At 47.8% G+C, this 21,225-nt stretch overlaps 1 protein-coding gene across 2 annotated transcripts in view; it reads left to right on the top strand.

The window, feature by feature from the left end:
- The window catches only part of ldlrad2 (low density lipoprotein receptor class A domain containing 2), a 52,369-nt gene that overhangs the window by 24,193 nt on the left and 6,951 nt on the right, over window positions 1–21,225 (top strand). The window contains exons 1-3 of one of the 2 annotated variants that reach the window (XM_080890952.1): window positions 491–514; window positions 670–762; window positions 6,002–6,493. In XM_080890952.1, coding sequence (XP_080747078.1) covers window positions 678–762; window positions 6,002–6,493 — 577 coding nt within the window. In that variant the 5' untranslated portion in view covers window positions 491–514; window positions 670–677. Of the gene's footprint in view, window positions 1–490; window positions 515–669; window positions 763–6,001; window positions 6,494–21,225 lie in introns of those variants that run through there. The other variant, XM_080890951.1, reaches the window with a different exon arrangement.

Raw genomic sequence — 21,225 nt, 5'->3', positions numbered from 1 at the left:
CATCCATGCCTATTATATTGTAATCTCAAAAGGAGCCAAGCTGAAAATACAGACCCTACCCTTACCTGGTCCTTATAAGTCATGTATACTTGAAAATTATGTGTGTATCCATGGGCTTCACAATTCACCTAAACATGAAATATCAGTGTGTGTGACCTTATGGTACTCATAAGTCACATAAACCTGACAGTGTCCTCATAAGTAGCAGTAAATTCAGGTTTGACCAAAATTTAACCCTAGCCAAAATCTCAACAGATGGGCGTGTTCCTGGAAGCATGGGTCAAATTTTTTGTGATTCCCATGCCTCTAGGACCTTCAGAAAGGCACGTTCCCATTTGTCACATTTTTGTCATAGGTACTGATATATCATGAAAACACGTATGTGTGTGTGTGTGTGTGTGTGTGTGTGTGTGTGTGTGTGTGTGTGTGTGTGTGTGTGTGTGTGGCTGATTGGTTGGGCGTTGTCAAGGAGATGACTGGACACGAGAGGATAAGGTTCAACTCGAATAACAAAGTAACAGAAGAGAGCAGCACACCGCTAAACAGACAGTCACACTCTTGCATGCTGCACTTTCTATTTTGGACAAATGTGACAAATTTAGGTTAAAGTGACTCTGTTAACCTGTGAACTGACTGAACCCTCCTCTGCTTTTCACGTTCGTATCCCAGTTTGGATAATGGAGAGCTGCAATCAGCGGGTGTTCACACTGCTGCTCCTGCTGCGCTGCTTCATGAGTCTCTCCACCTCGTCCATCGACACCAGTAAGTTTTTAACACCCGGATACAACTGTGTGAAATACTCCACAAACTCAACTAAAAGAGGCTTGGTGCACGTGTGTGTGCTGTATTTCTCTGTGCACAACGCTCTGATTGCGCTAAATATGTGAGAGTCAAAGTAACAAAACAAAGACATGCAATCATTTTTAAAATCTCTGTGTGTGTGTTAACAAGGTTTTTCCAAAGACACCAGCAACACATTTCAAATAAACCAGGCCAAGTTTATTTGTTAGTATTTCTACTAATTACTTCAAAAACATGAGAGGCTGAGACGTTCTAGTGCTTCAGTGTGTGCTCAGGCTGTACTGCTGTCCATAAAGTAGAAATCACTGACTAGGCTCAGGAACACTGACCCTGTATATCACACACGTTTTGCCTTCTACATAACTTCTGTTGAACTAAAGGTCTATGAAGACAGTGCCCAACAAAATTCGGCTTGTAATCACAAACAAGTGTCACAGTCCACCGTGTCCATTTCACAGTTTGCCTGTCCAAAGCCTGAAACGTCCCGCATGCAGAAGTTGCATTACTAGAAGGGGGAGATAATATATTTATAATATATATAAGTCGGTAGGAGGGATGGGTACCGTTATCCGGTGCCATCATGGCACCGGTTCTGACATAAACGGTAGTAACCAGACCGAAAAGCAGCGCACATTTCGGTGCTTTATTTCGGTGCTTTTTTTTCCTGAGCTGTGATACACTTCTAGCCAATCATTTTACGTTTCCGAGGATAGTAGGCGGGTCCAGGTACGTACGTTCTTTTAGAGCAGAGCTACAGATTAAAAATGCCCAAGGCGAAGTGATCAAAGTCTGGCTGTACTTCACAGCAAAATATGCAAACTCAGCAGCAACAAGTGCTTTAAGCTGATACTGTGATACTGTCAAAGGAGGTAACACCTCAAATCTGATGAAACACCTGGCGACGCATAGCGTTTTTTTAAAAGCCGAGAAATGCGCCGTATTTGATAGCTTGCTGCGAGACCTCACACCGAGCACATCTACTGCGGGTGTGGTGCCTGTTATCGGACCCGGAGTTAGCAACATCCCCCAAAAACCCGAAGAGGAGAGTCCTGGCCCCTAGCCCTGCCAGTGTAGCAGAAATGATGAGGATGATGATGCAGCAGCAGCCGTTCTTCTCTGCGTGAGTAGCTTAATGTTGTTCGTGTGTAATTTACGTTGAGTAGGCTAACCACGTTATTACATTAATGCATGTAAGGTGAACTAGCAAACACCGTCGTAGTTACATGCGGCTGTCTTCTTGTTTGATGGCAGATACTCCCTTCACCCTGGCCAAAAAGGCTAAAATGACCAAAGAAAAAGTGGAAAACAGTTAAACATGAGAGGTTTTTGGACAAAGTTGGTGTTTTTTCCATTGTTTAAGCACTGCTTCCAGCCAAGAGTGATGCCATGTATGCCCTATAGCTGCAGAAAAGGCTAACATTGTTATCTTTTTACAAAAAAACAGCTGAACATGAGAGGTTTTTGGACCAATTTTGTGTTCTCCATTCTTTAAGCACCGGCACCGTTTCAAAAGTACCGATTTGGCACCGGTATCGGATAAAACCTAAACGATACCCATCCCTAGTCGGTAGTGAGATAAACATGTATGATGTACACTCCAGAGTCCTTCATCACTAGAAACAATTAAGCTAGGCTGCTAACATGTATTTGCTTGTAAATGTGTTCTGTGTCTTAATAAATTAATTATTGTACATGAAATATACAGATGGGAGCCAAATTCAAGAGCAAACCTAGACCAGACCTCTAAAGTAAGGAGATGTGATGGCTGATGTTGTTATACCTAAGGGTTTGTCTTACTTATGCTCACACCATATGAGACCAAATATTTTAATTGTGGGAGAAATTTAAAAGGTCAAAGTGGGACATGACCAGTAGCGTGATGGAGAATGACCGAGCTAAGATCCTGTGGGACTTCCAGATACAGAAGAATTGGTTCTTATACAGGACTTTTCTACTCTGAGCACTCTATACAACTCGTTCATTCACCCAATCACGCAAGCTAAGTTGTTAAGTGCTCCCTATCTAACATTCACACTCAGAGAGCAACATGGGAACCACTAACCTTCCAGTTAGTAGCTGACCTGCTCTACCACCTGAGCTACAACCACCCCGGACAAAATGGTGGTGGCTAACCAACCAGACATAGTGGTGGTGGACCAACTGAAGAAGACGGCCGTAGTGATAGATGTAGCAATACTGAATGACGGCAACATCAGGAAGTAGTAACACGAGAAGCTGGAGAAATACCAAGGGCTCTAGAAGATGTGGAGGATGAAGGTAGCAGTGGTGGCAATCGGAGCGCTTGGTGCAGTGACTCCCAAGCAAGGCGAATGGCTCCAGCAGATTACAGGAACAACATCAACAACATTGTCGAAGACCCAAGCTTGCAGCATGAAAAACAAAAGTTTGATGCTGATGCTTTGGTGCCTGCTTCCTGAACTGACACTGGGAGCTGGTTCCACCACAGGTGATGGTTCTGGTTGAAGATTCACTGAACTCAGAGTGCCTCCACACTCACCAGAATTCAGTCTAATAGAAAATATTCAGATTTGGTGGAATGGGAGATTTTGAACACACACAGTGGGATGCCTTCTACATCCGGGTGTCCCCAAACCACCACCCACCTGCTCTTGGATAAAGGACTTCTTGGTCAACAGACCCCAGCCGGTGAAGCTCGGCCCTCACCTCTCTTCCCCTCACACTCTCAGTCCTGAAACTGGGAAAATGGTGTGCATCAAACAACCTGACACTTAACGTCACCAAGACCAAGGAACTCATCCTGCACTTCAGGTGGAACAGAACTGCCTCTGCCCCCCTGCACATCAACGGAGAAAGTGTAGAGCGAGTGGAGTCCTTCAAATTCCTTGGCGTCCACATCTCTGCAGACCTCTCCTGGTCAACTAACACCACGGCGCTAGTCAAGATGGCCCAGCAGCGGCTACACATCCTAAGGGTGCTTGCACAAAAAGTAATCAGTTCTCTGCCTGTCTGTCTCTGTCATCCAGTACTGTACTGTGTATTTATATTTATATTAAGTGTATAGTTAAATTATTGTATAGTCTTTATAATGTGCTAAGGTACCCATGCACTTTTCTAGAGCTGTTTCTAATCTTCTTATACTATGTATAATGACAATAAAGGCTTTCAATTTAATTAAATAGTGTCGCTAACAAAGTGGCCAGTGAGTGTATTTCTGTTGTTTGTATGTGTTCTTGAGTGCTTGTACAGCTTAGGCACTGGACAACTGGTTGTTGACTGGTTGTTGGTTGCTCCAGTCTGCAGGCCAAATATCCTTGAGCAAATTACTAACCCTAAGTTGCTCTCCAAAGCATCCATCAGTGTATGAGTGTGTGTGAATATTACGTAGAGAGAAAAAGTGCATGTTGTCTAAAACACTGAGTGCTCTGGGAGAGTAGAAAAGGACTATATAAGAATGGGTCAAATGACCTTTTTTAACCTCTAGGAACTCATGAAAGCTGCCCAAGAAAAAAAACAATTACTAAACTACAAAGGTTATCAAATCAAATCTAAATATAACCTGTGAGCATTGTGAATAACCCCTCGTCTGTCAGCTCAACAAATAGACTTAATTTACAATACATTTTTGAGAGATGAATTGAATTTTCAACCTGCAAAATTCTTTAGTGAGGCCTCTGTACCTTCTGGTCACCCGTGCATTGGATGTTATCCTCTCCAGGTCTTGTATTTACTTAGGCCATGTGGAGGGGATGAGCTGTTTCCCACCAACAGGGGCTCATGTGCCCTAGGACATTCAAGTTGCCATGGAAACAAAGCTAATAAACTTCAGGGGTGGTCATAAATTTCCTCATTATTTGGCCTGTGGCCCAGAGGGAAGGGGCCATGGGTGACAGTGTGGAGGCTGCCGGAGCCTGCTTTTAGATAAGCTGCGTCTTAGACGTTGGTCCCACGGTAGATTTAGCAGACCAGGTCTACAGTGTTATGATATGTGTGTCCTCCGAGGATCTGCTCTTCAGATGTGGTTTAACTAACTCTGACCTATCAGGCTAAAATGGTCCTGTTCCTTGTCAGCCAGCTATTTTTCTGCCAAGGGTGTTGTTTTGACCTCCTTGGCATTTTAATAATTCTGTAACTCTGTTAAATTAAAACCACATTATGTTATTTTTCATGACTTTTGTTTAAATGGGCTTATTTAGCAAATATTGAATTTTTGGGTGTATGGGATCAAAAGGAAAAAAGTCACGACAACTTCTACCTAGAACCACCATTTAAACCTGTCCTGCATGAATTATGACACCATCAATCAGGATTTGAAAAAAGATTTTTGAGCTTAATTTTTTTTTAAATTTACTTTTCAAAGAGTTTTTTTTACAAGTACACTGGCTGACCAGTGGGTGGCAGGGTATGGAGTGACACATCAGTGTGTAGTGATTTATGTGCAAGTATACCATCAACACTGACACAAATACAAGAAAACCACCTATAAATACCTGTCTACTGTAGTGAGCACTGTGTGTGAAAGGGTTAATGTAACACCAGACTGGTTAGCACACATTTTGTGCGCACATTTTGAGTTGAAGATTGATAAAAACATCCCAGAGCTAGCCAGAGATGACTGAAAAACATGGTAGCACCAGAGATACTCTGCATAGACCCAATAAGGAAGAAAAAAAAAACAGAAAAGAAGAAGGAATTCAAATTTTAGTCAAGTGTAAACCAAAAAGCTGGTATCTTGGGTTGGTAATTGTGAACAAAATGGTATTCAGGTGGAAGCCTTCATCTCGTTTGCAAATCCATATCTGTGCTGATGTGCAAACGTTAGTTTCATTTTTTTTAAAAAAGACACTACTGAATTCTTTTGGTTTGTAAGAACATTAAACAATGAAGTCAGAGTTGCACAGTTTACAGAGAATGGGAACGCGAAAATATTCAGCAAGCTGAAATTTGTTGGCTGACGTTACACGACAATAGCTTTAAAATGAAAGGAAGGCAACATAAACTCAAACAACCATAATGGTTCGAAATACTTTAAAATACTGTGAAAAAACAAAAAAAAAAACCAAAAGCAACACAACTCAAAAACACAGAGTGTGTTCAGGTTAGCCCATTTTTAATAAAGAGAAATTGATCAAAGTAACCTTTTAAAAAAATCTGTAACAACCTTGCTTTGACTGTGTAATATGTGGGAAGTTAGTCTCTTGTTTTTTTTCTTCCCTGTCAGTGAATGTGGTAGATTTCTGTGGCCAGACAATCCAAGGTGACGGTATGATCATCAACTCACACCAGGAATCCAAGAAGTACTACTTTGTGATCATGGGGACTGATTGCCACCTGACAATGCAGGCCAGCTCTCCCAAAGACAAGGTCCAGTTCCATTTCCGCTTCTTCCTGGTTTACAGCTTGCTTAGAGTGGCCCCCCTGAGTCCTGCGCCTGTCTTGCCAGAGTCTCTGTCCCCCCACGGTTCTGCCCCTCTCAGCCCCAGATCGCAGTCTACCTCTGGTGAAAACTCAGAAGATCCGTGTCATGCCGGCTCTTACGTTCAGTTCTATGATGGTCGGGACACAACCTCGCCTCTCTTGGGGCCTCCTCTTTGTGGGAAGAGCCCACCCCGACCAGTGCTGTCCACAGGAAACTACCTGACCCTGAGGCTGGTGACCAGGGGGACTCAGCCTCGAGTTGACTTTGTGGGGGACTTCACCTCCTTCAGACTGGGTAAGAAAAACACGGTAAAGGTTATGAAAATGTGTTTGAAAGTCAGTCTTTAGCTAAGAAACAGGAGACCTTTAATCAAACACATACTTTAGGAAAGTTCTGCTTTGTTTTACTTCAAATTCAAATTCAAATTTTATTTGTCACGTACACAGTCATACACAGTACGATATGTAGTGAAATGCTTGGACAACTGCTCGTGACCTAAAGAAAACAAAAAAGGAAAAGGCTATGAATAAGATAGGAAATAAATATGAAAAATTAAAAAGGGTAAATTTAACTAGGAAGGAATAAAATATAAATTAAGGTTAAAAATGAAATAACTGTACAACACAAATTAGAATGAAGGGTAAATTTAACTGGGAAAGAATAAGATAAAATATATAAATTAAAGTTGAAAATAAAATAACTGTACAACAAAATACACAGTATAGAACTATATAAGAATGTATGAAGAAATATAAATAAATATATACACAATAACAGCAGCTGTACAAGTATTAACTGGAAATGAAGAATATAATGTCCAGTGTTGTGCAATCCACATTACTTGAAGGTCAGCTGAAGTTAAAAGCGAAAACCCACAGCGATGACAGAAGAAGCTTATAAGAAACTGGAATAACACGTCTTGTATTTTAATGTAACATTTTATTTTGCAGATACAAAATGTCACTGGAGATTTAACAGGATAGACAGATGCTGCATCATTTAAAGTCAGTGTTAATTTAATTTGAGAAGTAGCGCTGGGGGCTTTTGGCCTACTACTCCTTGCAGAAACTCTCTAAATCCTTTAGGTGTCGTTGCTGCAACTTGGCAACTCAAAACGGGAGCTCTGTCCACAGATTTCCTACAGGACTGAGGTCTGGAGACTGGCTAGGTCACTCCTGCAACTTGTGCAGGTCTGCAGGGTTGTCACTGACAGCTCTTTGATTTTACCCATAGTAGTGCTGAGGTTGGAATGGAGAAAATCGGTTCTGTGAGCAGGTGTGATTTCTTTTTTTTTGCCTGTCCGGTTTGGTTCCTTAGCCATCAGAATTGATATCTGAAAGCCAACAAAGGCACCCAATGGATTTACTTTTCCAAGTGGATCATCACGGCCTTGCCGTTTTAGTCCATTTGATCAACCCTTGTTGTTATTATTTATTTTATTTTATTTTCAGTTGTTACAGACGGGACAGACATGGCTGGGGGATAGGAAAGGAAGAAAGAGAGATGAAGGAACAGAAAAACAGAGGGGAAGAGGGACAGTGAGAAAGTAAACTTAAAAAGAAAAAAAATCTCCCAGGTCACCTGTTGAGAGAAAAAAAAGAAAAAAAGAGAAAACAAGCAAAAAAAAGAGAGCAACATAATAAGTGTAAATAACAGTAAATACTAAATATTAAATGTTTTTGTGCAGCACGCAGGACCGACAGCACACAGTGTGCTTTGAGGTAGCAGCCAAGAAAAGTGTAGCTTGTCTGAACACCTGTGTGGATCAGTGCGCTTGTTTTCAAAAGGTTTCTCCATGTAATGATCTGCTAGAGGGTGTAGGGAGCCATAGCCCTGTCCCCCAGGGCATGAAGCATGCATGGAGGAGATCCAGGCCCCAGACATCCAGAGGCTCGAGAGTGCGAGAGCCCAAGGAGGTCCACTTTAAGGGCAACCATGCCACCCTCCTGAGAAGATTTGAGGAGAGCCCCAGACGAGAGAACTCCCAGCAGCCACAGAGCAGAAGCCAGAGGGAGCTGCAGTGGCGTGCCCGCGGGCTCTGCCGGCAGCCAGCTGTGCCAGAGTGAACCGAGCCGTAGGCCCAGAGGCCGGAGGGCCCCCCAATCCCCGGAAGAGGCCCGACCAAGCCATGGGCACCAGGACCCGCCAAGCGGCCACCAGGAGTGAGCCGGTACATACATGAGCGCCCAGCCCTGGACACCACCTAGACCCAGGAGATGTAACCCTTTCCCCTGAGGTGGAGACAAGCATACCGCTCCCGGCTCTGCAGCAGCCGGGAGGCCCTGCATCACAGACCCCAATTGGACGGCCAACTCCTCCTCCCAGCCTCTGCGTCCCAATGGCTAACAGAGAACGGGGGGGTGTGAAGACCCCATACCTCCCTCCTCCCACTCATGTGTAGTGTTGCTGCGTGCTGTTCCCAAGTGCATTTAAAACACGGGAGGGCATGGTGCTGCTGGCAAAGAACAGCAGGTGTCAGCACGGCCCCTCTCGAGAACCCTCAATGTCTACATGCATTTAAAATCAAGAGGCGGCCACCAGCACCAGAGGTGAGGTTCAATACACAGACCGTCCCCAAGCCCCTATATGTGTGTGTTATGAGAGTGTGAGTAATGCGGATGTCTAGGTTGTGGAATAAAATTGAGGCGCAGGCGGCCAGAAGGGGACAGAGGGGACACAGCAGGTGTGATTTCTAGACATGAAGAGCTGAGATCAGGAGTAGCTGTAATTGATTTACTGATTTGTTCCTATGTATGTGCCATTGTAATGTATGGGCACAGCCAGTCTGTGGGCTGATATTTGGTGAAAGAAAAGAGAGAGACTGGTCATTTCTGTTTAAAACTTACAAATTCAACAGGGCATCAGAAGTATTCCCCCCAGTGCACACTGCTGAATAGTGCAAAAGTTCATATTTAAATTCTTAAACAGTGATGTAGATTGTATTCAGAGTAGTTGTAAAAGCAATGAGAAGTCTTTTGTTTTAATATTAGTTGTTGGCAGATCACTGGAAATAGACCAACGTTTTTTAGGGTTTGCCAAGTTTTCCACTCAGGCCTTTTATATAAGTGCTGTTTTGTTTCTTTGGGGATATTTATTTGATATCTCCCTTTGAGGTAGCAGCAAGGGATCAATTCATTATCCCGCCTCACTGTATCTGCAGCTAGACTTTGTGACTCTGTGTCAGCAATACGTGGAGGCTTTACATTTGCAGATTTCTGTTTGCCATACCTCAGGAAGGCCAGAAAGTAATTTCTTCAAATTTGGTAGATATATTCATTCTTGTCCTTACCACATCTTCCATTATAAAATGGACCAGAACCAGAACACAGGGCATCTTTCTTCAGGAGACAACACTTCGATTTCTTGTCAAGCTGAGTTTGTTGTCGCTTGTTCAGGTGTTTATTGTGTCTTTCAGTTTCCACATAACACTGAGTAGAGATGTGAAAACAGATTATTTTGCTCAGTGTACATTGGTGCTGTTTGTGGTAAAAGAACGTCTTCGGTATGGTTTGAAGTTTGAAAAAGTTTTGTGTCTAACATTAGTTTTGTGTCATGCAGCAGACACGTAGATTTATATTTAAAAACAAATCATCTGTATACTTTTGTGCACGTGGCTTAATAAGTTCATCTGCATGTTTTCAGTGGGAGAAACGTTTTGTCATCATCCAAGTGACTTCCTAAACGTAAAGAGCAGTGTGTGAGTGTGTCACGGCCGGGCGGAGCGCACACAGTAATTCGGCGTGCCCGTGTGGCGTGCTGGCTAGACCCAAGCGCGGCGAAGGCTAGCGGTGGGTTTGGAGCAGACACGCAGTTATTCTAGTAATGACCTGAGCACGAAGCGTGGCTTCGGAACGGTCGTTACAGACAGAGAGCGAGCGGAGCCGGGAAGAGAAAAAGGATTGAAAGGGATTGTAACTCACAGTTGCTGAATCAGGCGGAGACTGACGTCGGCAGAGTTTCGGAGCTCGTGACACGAGGATACTGATGTCTGAGCGGCGAACAGGTGGGTGGCGTCTCTCTTTTAACCCCGGCCCCGTGATCAGCTGATCACAGCCGATCACCGGCTGACAGGACCCCCCCCCCCGAGGACCGGCACCCGACGGGCCAGGACGGCGGCGACGGAAATCCGAGATGAGGGAAGGATCCAAGATGAAGCGGGACGGCACCCAGGAGCGCTCATCAGGGCCGTAGCCAGCCCAGTCCACCAAATACTGGACCCCCCGGCCCCGGGGACGGGAGTCCAAGATCCGACGGACAGTGTAGACAGGACCCCCATCGATGATCCTGGGCGGGGGCGGGGCCCGGGAGGGGGGCGCCAGTGGGGAAGCGACGTGCCGCTTAAGCTGCGAGACGTGGAAAACCGGATGGGCCTTCATGGCGGGCGGAAGCCGGAGACGGTAAGCCACGGGGTTGAGCCGGGCGGTGACTTCGTACGGGCCGACGAACCGGGGAGCGAGCTTCTTGGACTCGCCGCGCAGCCGTAGGTGCTTAGTGGAGAGCCAGACGCGGTCCCCCGGCCGGAAGGGGTGACCCGGGCGGTGGCGGCGACGATGCTGCCGGGTGTACAGAGCGTTGGCCCGGGAAATGGCAGCCCGCGCCTTGATCCAGGCCTGGCGACAGCGGCGGACCATCCGTTCAGCAGCCGGCACGTCGACCTCCGCTTCCTGATGGCTGAAGATAGGAGGTTGAAATCCATGACAGACCTCAAAGGGCGAGAGACCGGTGGCGGAAGAGATGTGAAGGTTATGAGACAACTCAGCCCACACCAGGTAACGAGGCCATAGCGACGGTTGGGCGGAGACGAAGCACCGTAAGAAGCGCCCCAACTGTTGATTGGTCCGTTCAACCTGCCCATTGGTCTGAGGGTGATAGCCGGACGAGAGGCTGGGAGACGCTCCAATCAGGCGGCAGAAGGCCTTCCAGAACCTGGCGGTGAACTGTGGCCCCCGATCGGAGACTATGTCCTTGGGGAATCCGTGAAGCCGGACGACATGGTCCAGGAGGAGCTCGGCCGTCCGTTTGGCGGAGGGGAGGCCGGCCAGGGCGACCAGGTGCACCGCCTTAGAAAACCGGTCCACAAAGGTGAGGATGGTGTCAAGACCGTCCACAGATGGAAGGCCGGTAACAAAGTCAAGGCCGACATGGGACCAGGGACGTCTCGGCACCGGGAGAGGGTGAAGGTCGCCAGCGGGTGGCTGGGTGGAGGACTTGGCCCGAGCACAGGTGTCACAGGCGGAAACGAAGTCACGGACGTCCCGAGTCATGGAGGGCCACCAGAAGGCACGACGGAGGAGCTGGAGGGTTCTGTCGGGCCCTGGGTGACCAGAGAGCGGGGAGGAGTGAGCCCAGAGCAAGGCCTCCTGACGGCACCGGGATGGCACATAGAGCCGCCCAGCTGGGGTCTCCGGCGGAGGCGGTTCGGCGGTCAGGGCGTCCCGGATAGAGTCCTCCAAGGGCCACCGAAGGGGGGCAGCGAAACAATGAGACGGTAGGATAGGTCCAGGGTCTGACGTGAAGTCGTCCTGGGTGAACTGCCGGGAGAGGGCGTCTGCCTTGGTGTTCTTGGAGCCAGGGCGGTAGGCGAGGTGGAAGTTGTACGGTTCGAAGAATAAGGCCCAACGGGCCTGCCTTGGGTTGAGCTGCTTGGCAGAACGAATATGGATCAGGTTCTGGTGATCAGTCCAGATCAGAAATGGTTCTTTCGCTCCCAGGAGCCAATGCCGCCATTCTTCCAAGGCCCACTTGATGGCCAGGAGTTCCCGGTCGCCGACACCATACCGTCGCTGCGTGTCAGAGAACTTCCTTGAAAAATAGCAGCACGGGTGAAGTTTTCCATCCGGGCCGTGTTGAGAGAGGACGGCGCCAGCGCCAACATCGGAGGCATCCACCTCCACCACAAAATCTCCGGCAGGATCAGGGTGGAGCAGGACGGGAGCTGTAGCAAACCGACGGATAAGGTCTCGGAAGGCCAGTTTCGCACCAGGGGGAAGGCAGAAGGGCCTGGGCAGGTTAGCTGGTTTAGTGAGGGATGTCAGTGGCGCGACAATGGTGCTGAAATTGCGGATAAAGCGCCGATAAAAATTGGCAAAGCCCAGGAAGCTCTGTAGCTGCTTAAGGCTGGAAGGCTGAGGCCACTGGGTCACGGCTTGGAGCTTTTGCGGGTCCATGGTCAGGCCATTGGAGGAGATGGTGAAGCCCAGGAAGGTAGTGGACCGTTGATGGAAGGCACACTTTTCCAGTTTGCAGAACAGCTGGTACTCGAGCAGCCTGCTTAGCACGGCCCGCACATGGCGAATATGGTCCACTTCGGTGCGGGAGTAGATCAGGATGTCATCCAGATAGGCAAACACCCATCGGCCCAGCATGTCCCGCAAGACATCGTTGATCAGGTGTTGGAAGACAGCAGGGCTGTTGCAGAGGCCGAAGGGCATCACCAGATACTCCCAGTGCCCGTTAGGGGTGATGAAGGCCGTCTTCCATTCGTCCCCTTCTCTAATCCGCACCAAATTGTAAGCGCTGCGTAGGTCTAGTTTGGTGAAGATGCAGGCCTGGGAGAGGGAATCGAGCGCGGTGGATAGCAGAGGAAGAGGATGGCGGTTCTTAACAGTGATTTTATTCAAGCCTCGGTAGTCTATACAGGGGCGAAGCCCGCCGTCTTTCTTCTTTACAAAGAAGAACCCCGCAGCTGCAGGGGAGGTAGAAGGGCGAATGAAGCCCTGTTGGAGAGCCTCAGCGACGTACTCCTCCATGGCTTTGTTCTCTGCGGTTGACAGTGAGAACAGGCGACCACGAGGAGGGACTGCTCCCGGGAGGAGCTCGATGGCCATGTCGTAGGAGCGATGAGGAGGGAGAGCGGAGGCTCGCCTCTTACTGAAGACCTCGGACAGGTCATGGTAAGCCGGAGGGATCCTATCCAGATCGACGGGCTCCGGGGGTGACGCCTCTTCTGACTTTGAGTCCTGTCCAGTCCGGAGGAGAAGGCAGCGGCGTGAACACTGGGGACCCCAGTCCAGGATCTGGCAGGAAGACCAGGAGACGTGGGGGTCATGTCGACGGAACCAGGGGTATCCGAGGATGAGAGGAGAGGAAGAGGCCGAGACTACTAGGAACCGGATCTCCTCCTGATGATCCCCGACAGACATGCGGACTGGCTGGGTCTGGAACTGGACCGGGTAGGGTTGGAGTGGTCGCCCGTCTACTGAGGTCACCGGGAGAAATCGGTCGACGGAAGTCAACGGGATGCGGAGCCGAGAGGCTAGTTTTTGGTCAATGAAGTTCTCGGCGGCTCCGGTGTCCAGGAGGGCTTCGGATGAGAGCTGTTGGTGTTTCAGGTGAAATGTGACCGGTAATAGAAAACGAGAGGGATCAGAGGAGTGGGAAGGGCCAGGTGGGACACCCCCGCAGTCTACCTGGCGTCGTCGTTTCCCGGCCGTAGCGGGCACTGGGGACGGCGGTGTCGAGCTGATCCACAGTAGGCGCAGAGGCCCTCACGCCAGCGTCTCTCTTTCTCCTCTTTGGGGAGTCCACCCAGCTGCATGGGCTCCTCGCTGGATGTGCTGCTTGGGCTAGCCGTGGCTCCATCAGAGGGGGGAGGAGGACGCGACGACGTGGTCCGCTGAGGCTGGAAGGGTTTTAAGGCCCGAGGGGCATGGCGAGGCCGCGACATCACGCGTTGGTCGATCTTCAGGGCTAGGTCCACGGCCTCATCCAAGGTCTTTGGGGCCTCACGGCCGGCCATCTCGTCTCTGATGTAATCAGCCAGCCCCTCTAGAAAGATGGAGCGCAGAGAAGCATCTCCCCATTGAAGCTTAGCAGCCAGGGTGCGGAATCGGGAGGCGAAGTAACAGACTGGTCGGCTGCCCTGGCGTAGATGAAGCAGCTGTGACTCCACTTCCACTTCACTGCTGGGGGGAACGAAAGTCTTTTTTAACTCCTCCACAAACAGAGCATAGTCGTTACACGCTGCAGACTTATTGTTGTAGAGAGCCGCGGCCCATTCCTGAGCCTGGCCAGACAAGAGAGAGGTGAGCATCGCCACTTTTGCACGGGCAGTGACGTATTTAGTGGGTTGACATTCAAACATCATGTCTAAGGTGGCGAGCAGTCCATCAGGCCGGCCGTCTACTCCGTTCCACTTGTCGGGTAGTCCGATCCGGGGTTCAGCGCTCACCGGCGCTGGCTGACGTTGCAGCGAGGTGACGGATGAGGAAAGCTGGAGGACAGTTTCGGTGAGAGACTCCATCTTTGTGCTCATCCGATCCACCACACCGCGAAGATATAACACTTCGGCTTTCAGCCGTTCGAATTCCGCTGGGTCTACATGCGGCTCAGACATCCTGTCACGGCCGGGCGGAGCGCACACAGTAATTCGGCGTGCCCGTGTGGCGTGCTGGCTAGACCCAAGCGCGGCGAAGGCTAGCGGTGGGTTTGGAGCAGACACGCAGTTATTCTAGTAATGACCTGAGCACGAAGCGTGGCTTCGGAACGGTCGTTACAGACAGAGAGCGAGCGGAGCCGGGAAGAGAAAAAGGATTGAAAGGGATTGTAACTCACAGTTGCTGAATCAGGCGGAGACTGACGTCGGCAGAGTTTCGGAGCTCGTGACACGAGGATACTGATGTCTGAGCGGCGAACAGGTGGGTGGCGTCTCTCTTTTAACCCCGGCCCCGTGATCAGCTGATCACAGCCGATCACCGGCTGACAGAGTGATACACTGTGGCTGTGGTTTCATGGTCAGAGTAAGGTTACACCAGGTGGAGCAGAGAAACATGTGAATTTAGATGATGATGCTGAGATTCATTGACTGAATTCCACCATCACATCAACTTTATACCACCTAGAAAAACAGACAGCATAAACAGTGTGCTGTCAGTGTGGAGGATGGAAATCAGCCAGGACAACTCAGGAAACATCTGCTCACATCTGGTTGATTTAAGTTGTGTACATCCACAAAGAGCAGCAGGTCAGCTGATCACAGCCTGTACACTAAGAAAATCTACTGCAGCTCTTAGTAGAAATTATTGAGAGTTATGATTATTTTCCCCACACTGAGCCACTAAGACCAATTATAGGGTTCCACACCCGCTGAATCCACTTTAACCTCTGACTGTACACATTTTCTGTTTTGTTTTGGGGGGGTTTCAGTTTCACAAAAATAGAAACATCCTCAAAAGAGGGTTTAAATTTATTGATGTCTTTATTATCCAGGTGAGTAAATCCCAAAAAGTTTATTCTGTTCATCTGGACGTAGCATTTTCAGTGGGAGAAATGTTTGCTCATCATCAGGTGACTTCTTCAGTCTCACCTGACTGCAGGTTTCAACCTTATAAACAGGACATTTGCATAATGACTGAAACCAGTACCACTGAAGGAACACTGATCATTAATATGCAAATTCTCATGACTATATATCAACAACCACTGATGTCTGTGAAGGTTCTCAGTCATCCAGGTCATCATAGTCAAAGGAGCTTGCAAAGAAAAGCGTCTGGACTTCTTTAAGTTGCTTGAAGACGTTTCACCTCTCATCCGAGAAGCTTCTTCAGTTCTAAGGTCAAATGGTGGAGAGTCCCAGATATAAACCTAGTTGGAGTTTCCCCCCACAGAGGGACAAAAGGACCCCTGATGATCCTCTAATCGCCTGAGCCAAGGTGTGAAACTGGGTGTGGGTCCCAATCAGCCAGAGTTTCAGGTGAGTTCATTGTGAAACCTGGCCCCACCTTATCAAATCAAATCAAATCAAATCACTTTTATTGTCACATCACATGTGCAGGTACATTGGTACAGTACATGTGAGTGAAATTCTTGTGTGCGAGCTTCAATACAATAACGTAAACAAGCAAGATACAAGAATGGCTACATCTGAAACTAATAAATATACAGTATGTACAATATATAATAGTATATGCATTTCTGGATGTGTATACTAAATATTTTTCTACGTGTGTGTGTGTGTGTGTGTGTGTGTGTGTGTGTGTGTGTACACATATTTTACAAATTAAATAGAGTAAACAATAAATAAAATATATAAAATATACAGAGTGAGACATGTGCAAAACAGTGGCATTACTGTACAGTGTGGAGTGCATAATGTTGAAGTTCCAGTAGTGAAGCTGAGGTGTCTATGACGTGTTCAGCAGTCTGATGGCCTGATGGAAGAAGCTGTCTCTCAGTCTGCTGGTTCGGGACCGGATGCTGCAGAACCTCCTTCCTGATGGAAGCAGTCTGAACAGTTTATGGCTGGGGTGACTGGAGTCCTTGATGATCCTCCCCGCTTTCCTCAGGCACCGCTTCCTGTAGATGTCTTGGAGGGAGGGAAGCTCACCTCCAATTATCCGTTCAGAGCACCGCACTACTCGCTGGAGAGCTTTGCAGTTGTAGGCGGTGCTGTTGCCATACCAGGTGGTGATGCATCCAGTGAGGATGCTCTCAATGGCACAGTGATAGAAGGTCCTGAGGATGCGGGGGCTCATGCCGAATCTTTTCAGTCTCCTGAGAAAGAAGAGGCGCTGCTGCGCCTTCTTCACTGTTTTGTTTGTGTGTACTGACCACGTAAGATCCTCAGCCAGATGTACTCCAAGGAACCGGAAGCTGCTCACTCTCTCCACAGCAGCGCCGTTGATGGTGATGGGGGTGTGTACTTCTCTGCACCTCCGGAAGTCCACTATCAACTCCTTTGTCTTTGCAACGTTGAGGGTGAGATGGTTGTCTTGACACCAGTGGGTCAGGGCGCTGACCTCCTCCCTGTAAGCCGTCTCATCACCGTTGGTGATAAGACCCACCACTGTAGTGTCGTCCGCAAACTTCACAATGATGTTGGAGCTGTTAGTGGCTGTGCAGTCGTAGGTGTAGAGTGAGTACAGGAGAGGGCTCAGTACACACCCCTGTGGAGCACCAGTGTTCAGTGTGATGGGGGATGAGGTGATGCTGCCCAGTCTGACCACTTGGCGTCTGTCAGACAGGAAGCTAAGGATCCAGCTGCAGAGGGAGCTGCTCAGTCCTAGATCCTGCAGTTTCCTGTCCAGCTTCGAGGGAACGATGGTATTGAATGCTGAGCTGTAATCTACAAACAGCATTCTCACATACGTGTCTCTCTTCTCCAGGTGTGACAGGGCAGTGTGTAGTGTCAGGGCTATGGCATCATCAGTGGACCTGTTGTGGCGGTATGCAAACTGTAGAGGGTCCAGTGAGTCGGGTAGTGCAGAGCAGATGAAGTCCCTGACCAGCTTCTCGAAGCATTTGCTTACGATGGGGGTCAGGGCTACAGGTCGCCAGTCGTTCAATGAGGACATGGTGGAGGATTTGGGTACAGGGACGATGGTGGCCATTTTGAAGCATGCTGGGACTACAGACAGAGAGAGGGAAAGGTTGAAGATGTGCGTGAACACTCCAGCCAGCTGAGCCGCGCATGACTTGAGGACGCGGCCGTGAATCCCGTCCGGACCAGTAGCTTTGCGTGCGTTCACCTTCCTGAAGCACTTCCGCACATCCTCCTCAGACACAGTGTGCGCACTGACGTCATCCGCGGTGCGCACACTGTCCGGTCTCATGGTGTTCGCTGTGTCGAATCTAGCGTAGAATATGTTTAGATCCTCACACAGAGAGGCCGTGGTCTGCGGTGTGCTGGTTTTCCCTCTAAAGTCTGCGATCGTGTTTAGTCCCTGCCACATACTCCGAGGGTTGTCAAACTGTTGCTCCACCCTGTCCCTGTACTCACGTTTGGCTGCTTTGATCGTCTTCCGGAGTTGGTAATGTGCGTGTTTGTAGTCCGATGTGTATCATGCAAATTCCTGAGATCAGATGGCCCTTTAGATGCAGATGGACAGCTGAGTCTTGTCCTGTGGAGGTGGCTTCTCTATGTTGTGCCATGCACTTGTGAAGTTTGCACTTTCCATCTGCATCTAAAGGTCAAAGGTCACTCTTTCGAGGATGCTAATGTTCACATTTTGGACAGAGAGGACAGATGGTTTGAAAGAGGAGTGAAAGAAGCATCTATGTCCACTGTGAGCGACCATCTTTGAACAGAGGCGGGGGTTTACGACACCAACTCTCTGCCATCTATAATCCAGTTTTGAGATCCCTTCCCAGACGCCTTAACGCCCACTCACATCCTGGGCCATCTGACCTCAGGAATTCGCATGATAAGGTGGGGCCAGGTTTCACAATGAACTCACCCGAAACTCTGGCTGATTGGGACCCACACCCAGTTTCACACCTTGGCTCAGGCGATTAGAGGATCATCAGGGGGTCCTTTTGTCCCTCTGTGGGGGGAAACTCCCACTAGGTTTATATCTGGGACTCTCCACCATTTGACCTTAGAACTGAAGAAGCTTCTCGGATGAGAGGTGAAACGTCTTCAAGCAACTTAAAGAAGTCCAGACGCTTTTCTTTGAAAGCTCCTTTGACAACAACCACTGATCAATGATCCTTGAGTCATGATCAGTGACCATGGGAAACCTGGTCATTGATCCACTCTTTGTGGATGTACACGACTTAAATCAATGTGGAAATCAATTTACTGACTGGTGGAATTCAGTCAGTGAATCTTAGCATCATCAGCAAAATTCACATGAATCGCTGCTACACTTGATGTAACCTTACTCTGACCATGAAACTACAGCCATAGTGTATCAGTCACACACTGTTCTTTACTTTAAACCCATCACACTACAACTAACTAACCTGTTTATCCTGCAGAGGATTTTAATGCAGCCTTTGAATAACACACTTAGTTTGACTCAGTTTGTTTTGCAGCATGTTTCTCAATGTGATAAAACATAATGTCACATAGACTTAATATCTGATTAAAAACACGAGGACCTACATGGAAGCTTTAAATTCCCAGTCTATCAAGCAATACTGAGCATCCTTCCCTTTAAATCCAAGCTCTCTTCTTCCTCTCCTGTCCTTCTGTCTTAGTCTTTGGCCATGGAGAAAGACATTACCATATGGCCAGAGGGTGCCTCTCAGCAGCTGCAGGACTGTTTTGACAGGACTAACTGGGATATCTTTGAACATCAGGAATTCAATTCAATTTTATTTACACAGCGCCAAATCACAACAACAGTCGCCACAAGGCACTTTATACTGTAAGGTAGACCCTACAATAATACATAGAGAGAATAACCCAACAATCATATGACCCCCTATGAGCAGCACTTTGGCAACAGTGGGAAGGAAAAACTCCCTTTGACAGGAAGAAACCTCCGGCAGAACCAGGCTCAGAGAGGGGCGGGGCCATCTGCTGTGATTGGTTGGGGTGAGAGAAGGAAGACAGGATAAAGACATGCTGTGGAAGAGAGACAGAGGTTAATAACAGATATGATTCAATGCAGAGAGGTCTGTTAATACATAGTGAGTGAGAAAGGTGACTGGAAAGGAAAAACTCAGTGCATCATGGGAATCCCCGGCAGCCTACGTCTATTGCAGCATAACTAAGGGAGGATTCAGGGTCACCTGGTCCAGCCCTAACTATATGCTTTAGCAAAAAGGAAAGTTTGAAGCCTAATCTTGAAAGTAGAGATAGTGTCTGTCTCCTGAATCCAAACTGGAAGCTGGTTCCACAGAAGAGGGGCCTGAAAACTGAAGGCTCTGCCTCCCATTCTACTTTTAAATACTCTAGGAACAACAAGTAGGCCTGCAGAGCGAGAGCGAAGTGCTCTAATAGGGTGATATGGTACTACAAGGTCATTAAGATAAGATGGGGCCTGATTATTTAAGACCTTGTATGTGAGGAGCAGGATTTTGAATTCTGGATTTAACAGGAAGCCAAAACAGGAGAAATCTGCTCTCTCTTTCTAGTCCCTGTCAGGACTCTTGCTGCAGCATTTTGGATCAGCTGAAGGCTTTTCAGGGAGTTTTTAGGACTTCCTGATAATAATGAATTACAGTCGTCCAGCCTGGAAGTAATAAATGCATGAACTAGTTTTTCAGCGTCACTCTGAGACAGGATATTTCTAACTTTAGAGATGTTGCACAAATGGAAGAACGCAGTCTTACATATTTGTTTAATATGTGCGTTGAAGGACATGTCCTGGTCAAAAATGACTCCAAGGTTCCTCACCGCGTTACTGGAGGCCGAGGTAATGCCATCCAGAGTAAGAATCTGCTTAGATACCATATTTCTAAGCTTTTCAGGGCCGAGTACAATAACCTCAGTTTAATCTGAATTAAGAAGCAGAAAGTTAGCGGCCATCCAGGTCTTTATGTCTTTAAGACATTCCTGCAGTTTAACTGTGTTATCTGGCTTCATGGACAGATAGAGCTGGGTGTCATCTGCATAGCAGTGTAAATGTATGCTATGTCTTCTAATGATGCTGCCTAAGGGAAGCATGTATAATGTAAACAGAATTGGTCCTAGCACTGAACCCTGTGGAACTCCATAATTAACCTCAGTGTGTGAAGAGGACTCTCCATTTACATGCACAAACTGGAGTCTATTAGATAGATATGATACAAACCACTGCAGCGCAGTACCTGTAATACCTACAGCATGTTCTAATCGCTCTAATAGGATATTATGGTCGACAGTATCGAACGCTGCACTGAGGTCTAGCAGGACAAGCACAGAGATGAGTCCACTGTCAGAGGCCATAAGAAGATCATTTGTAACCTTCACTAAAGCTGTTTCTGTGCTGTGATGAGCTCTGAAACCTGACTGAAACTCTTCAAATAAACCTCTGCAGATGATCTGTTAGCTGTTTGACAACTACTCTTTCAAGGATGTTTGATATGAAAGGAAGGTTGGAGATTGGCCTATAATTAGCTAAGACTGCTGGGTCTAGAGATGCTTTTTGAGTAAAGGTTTACTCCATGCTGCCGTAACACACCTGGAGCTATGTGTGGATGCTTTTCATGGATTACTGCTAAGCTTTTAACACCATTCTTCCACACAAACTGGTGGTTAAGCTACAGGACCTGGGGCTTCCATACAGCACCTGCATGTGGCTCAACAGCTTCCTCTCAGGCTGTAGACAGAGAGTGAGAGTTGGCCATCACACATCCTCAGCCCTGAGCCTCAGCACTGG

This window comes from Rhamphochromis sp. 'chilingali' (genome assembly GCF_963969265.1).
Source record: "Rhamphochromis sp. 'chilingali' genome assembly, chromosome: 9".
In the NCBI taxonomy this organism is placed as follows: Eukaryota; Metazoa; Chordata; class Actinopteri; order Cichliformes; family Cichlidae; genus Rhamphochromis; species Rhamphochromis sp. 'chilingali'.
This window is presented reverse-complemented; position numbering and strand designations above follow the sequence as displayed.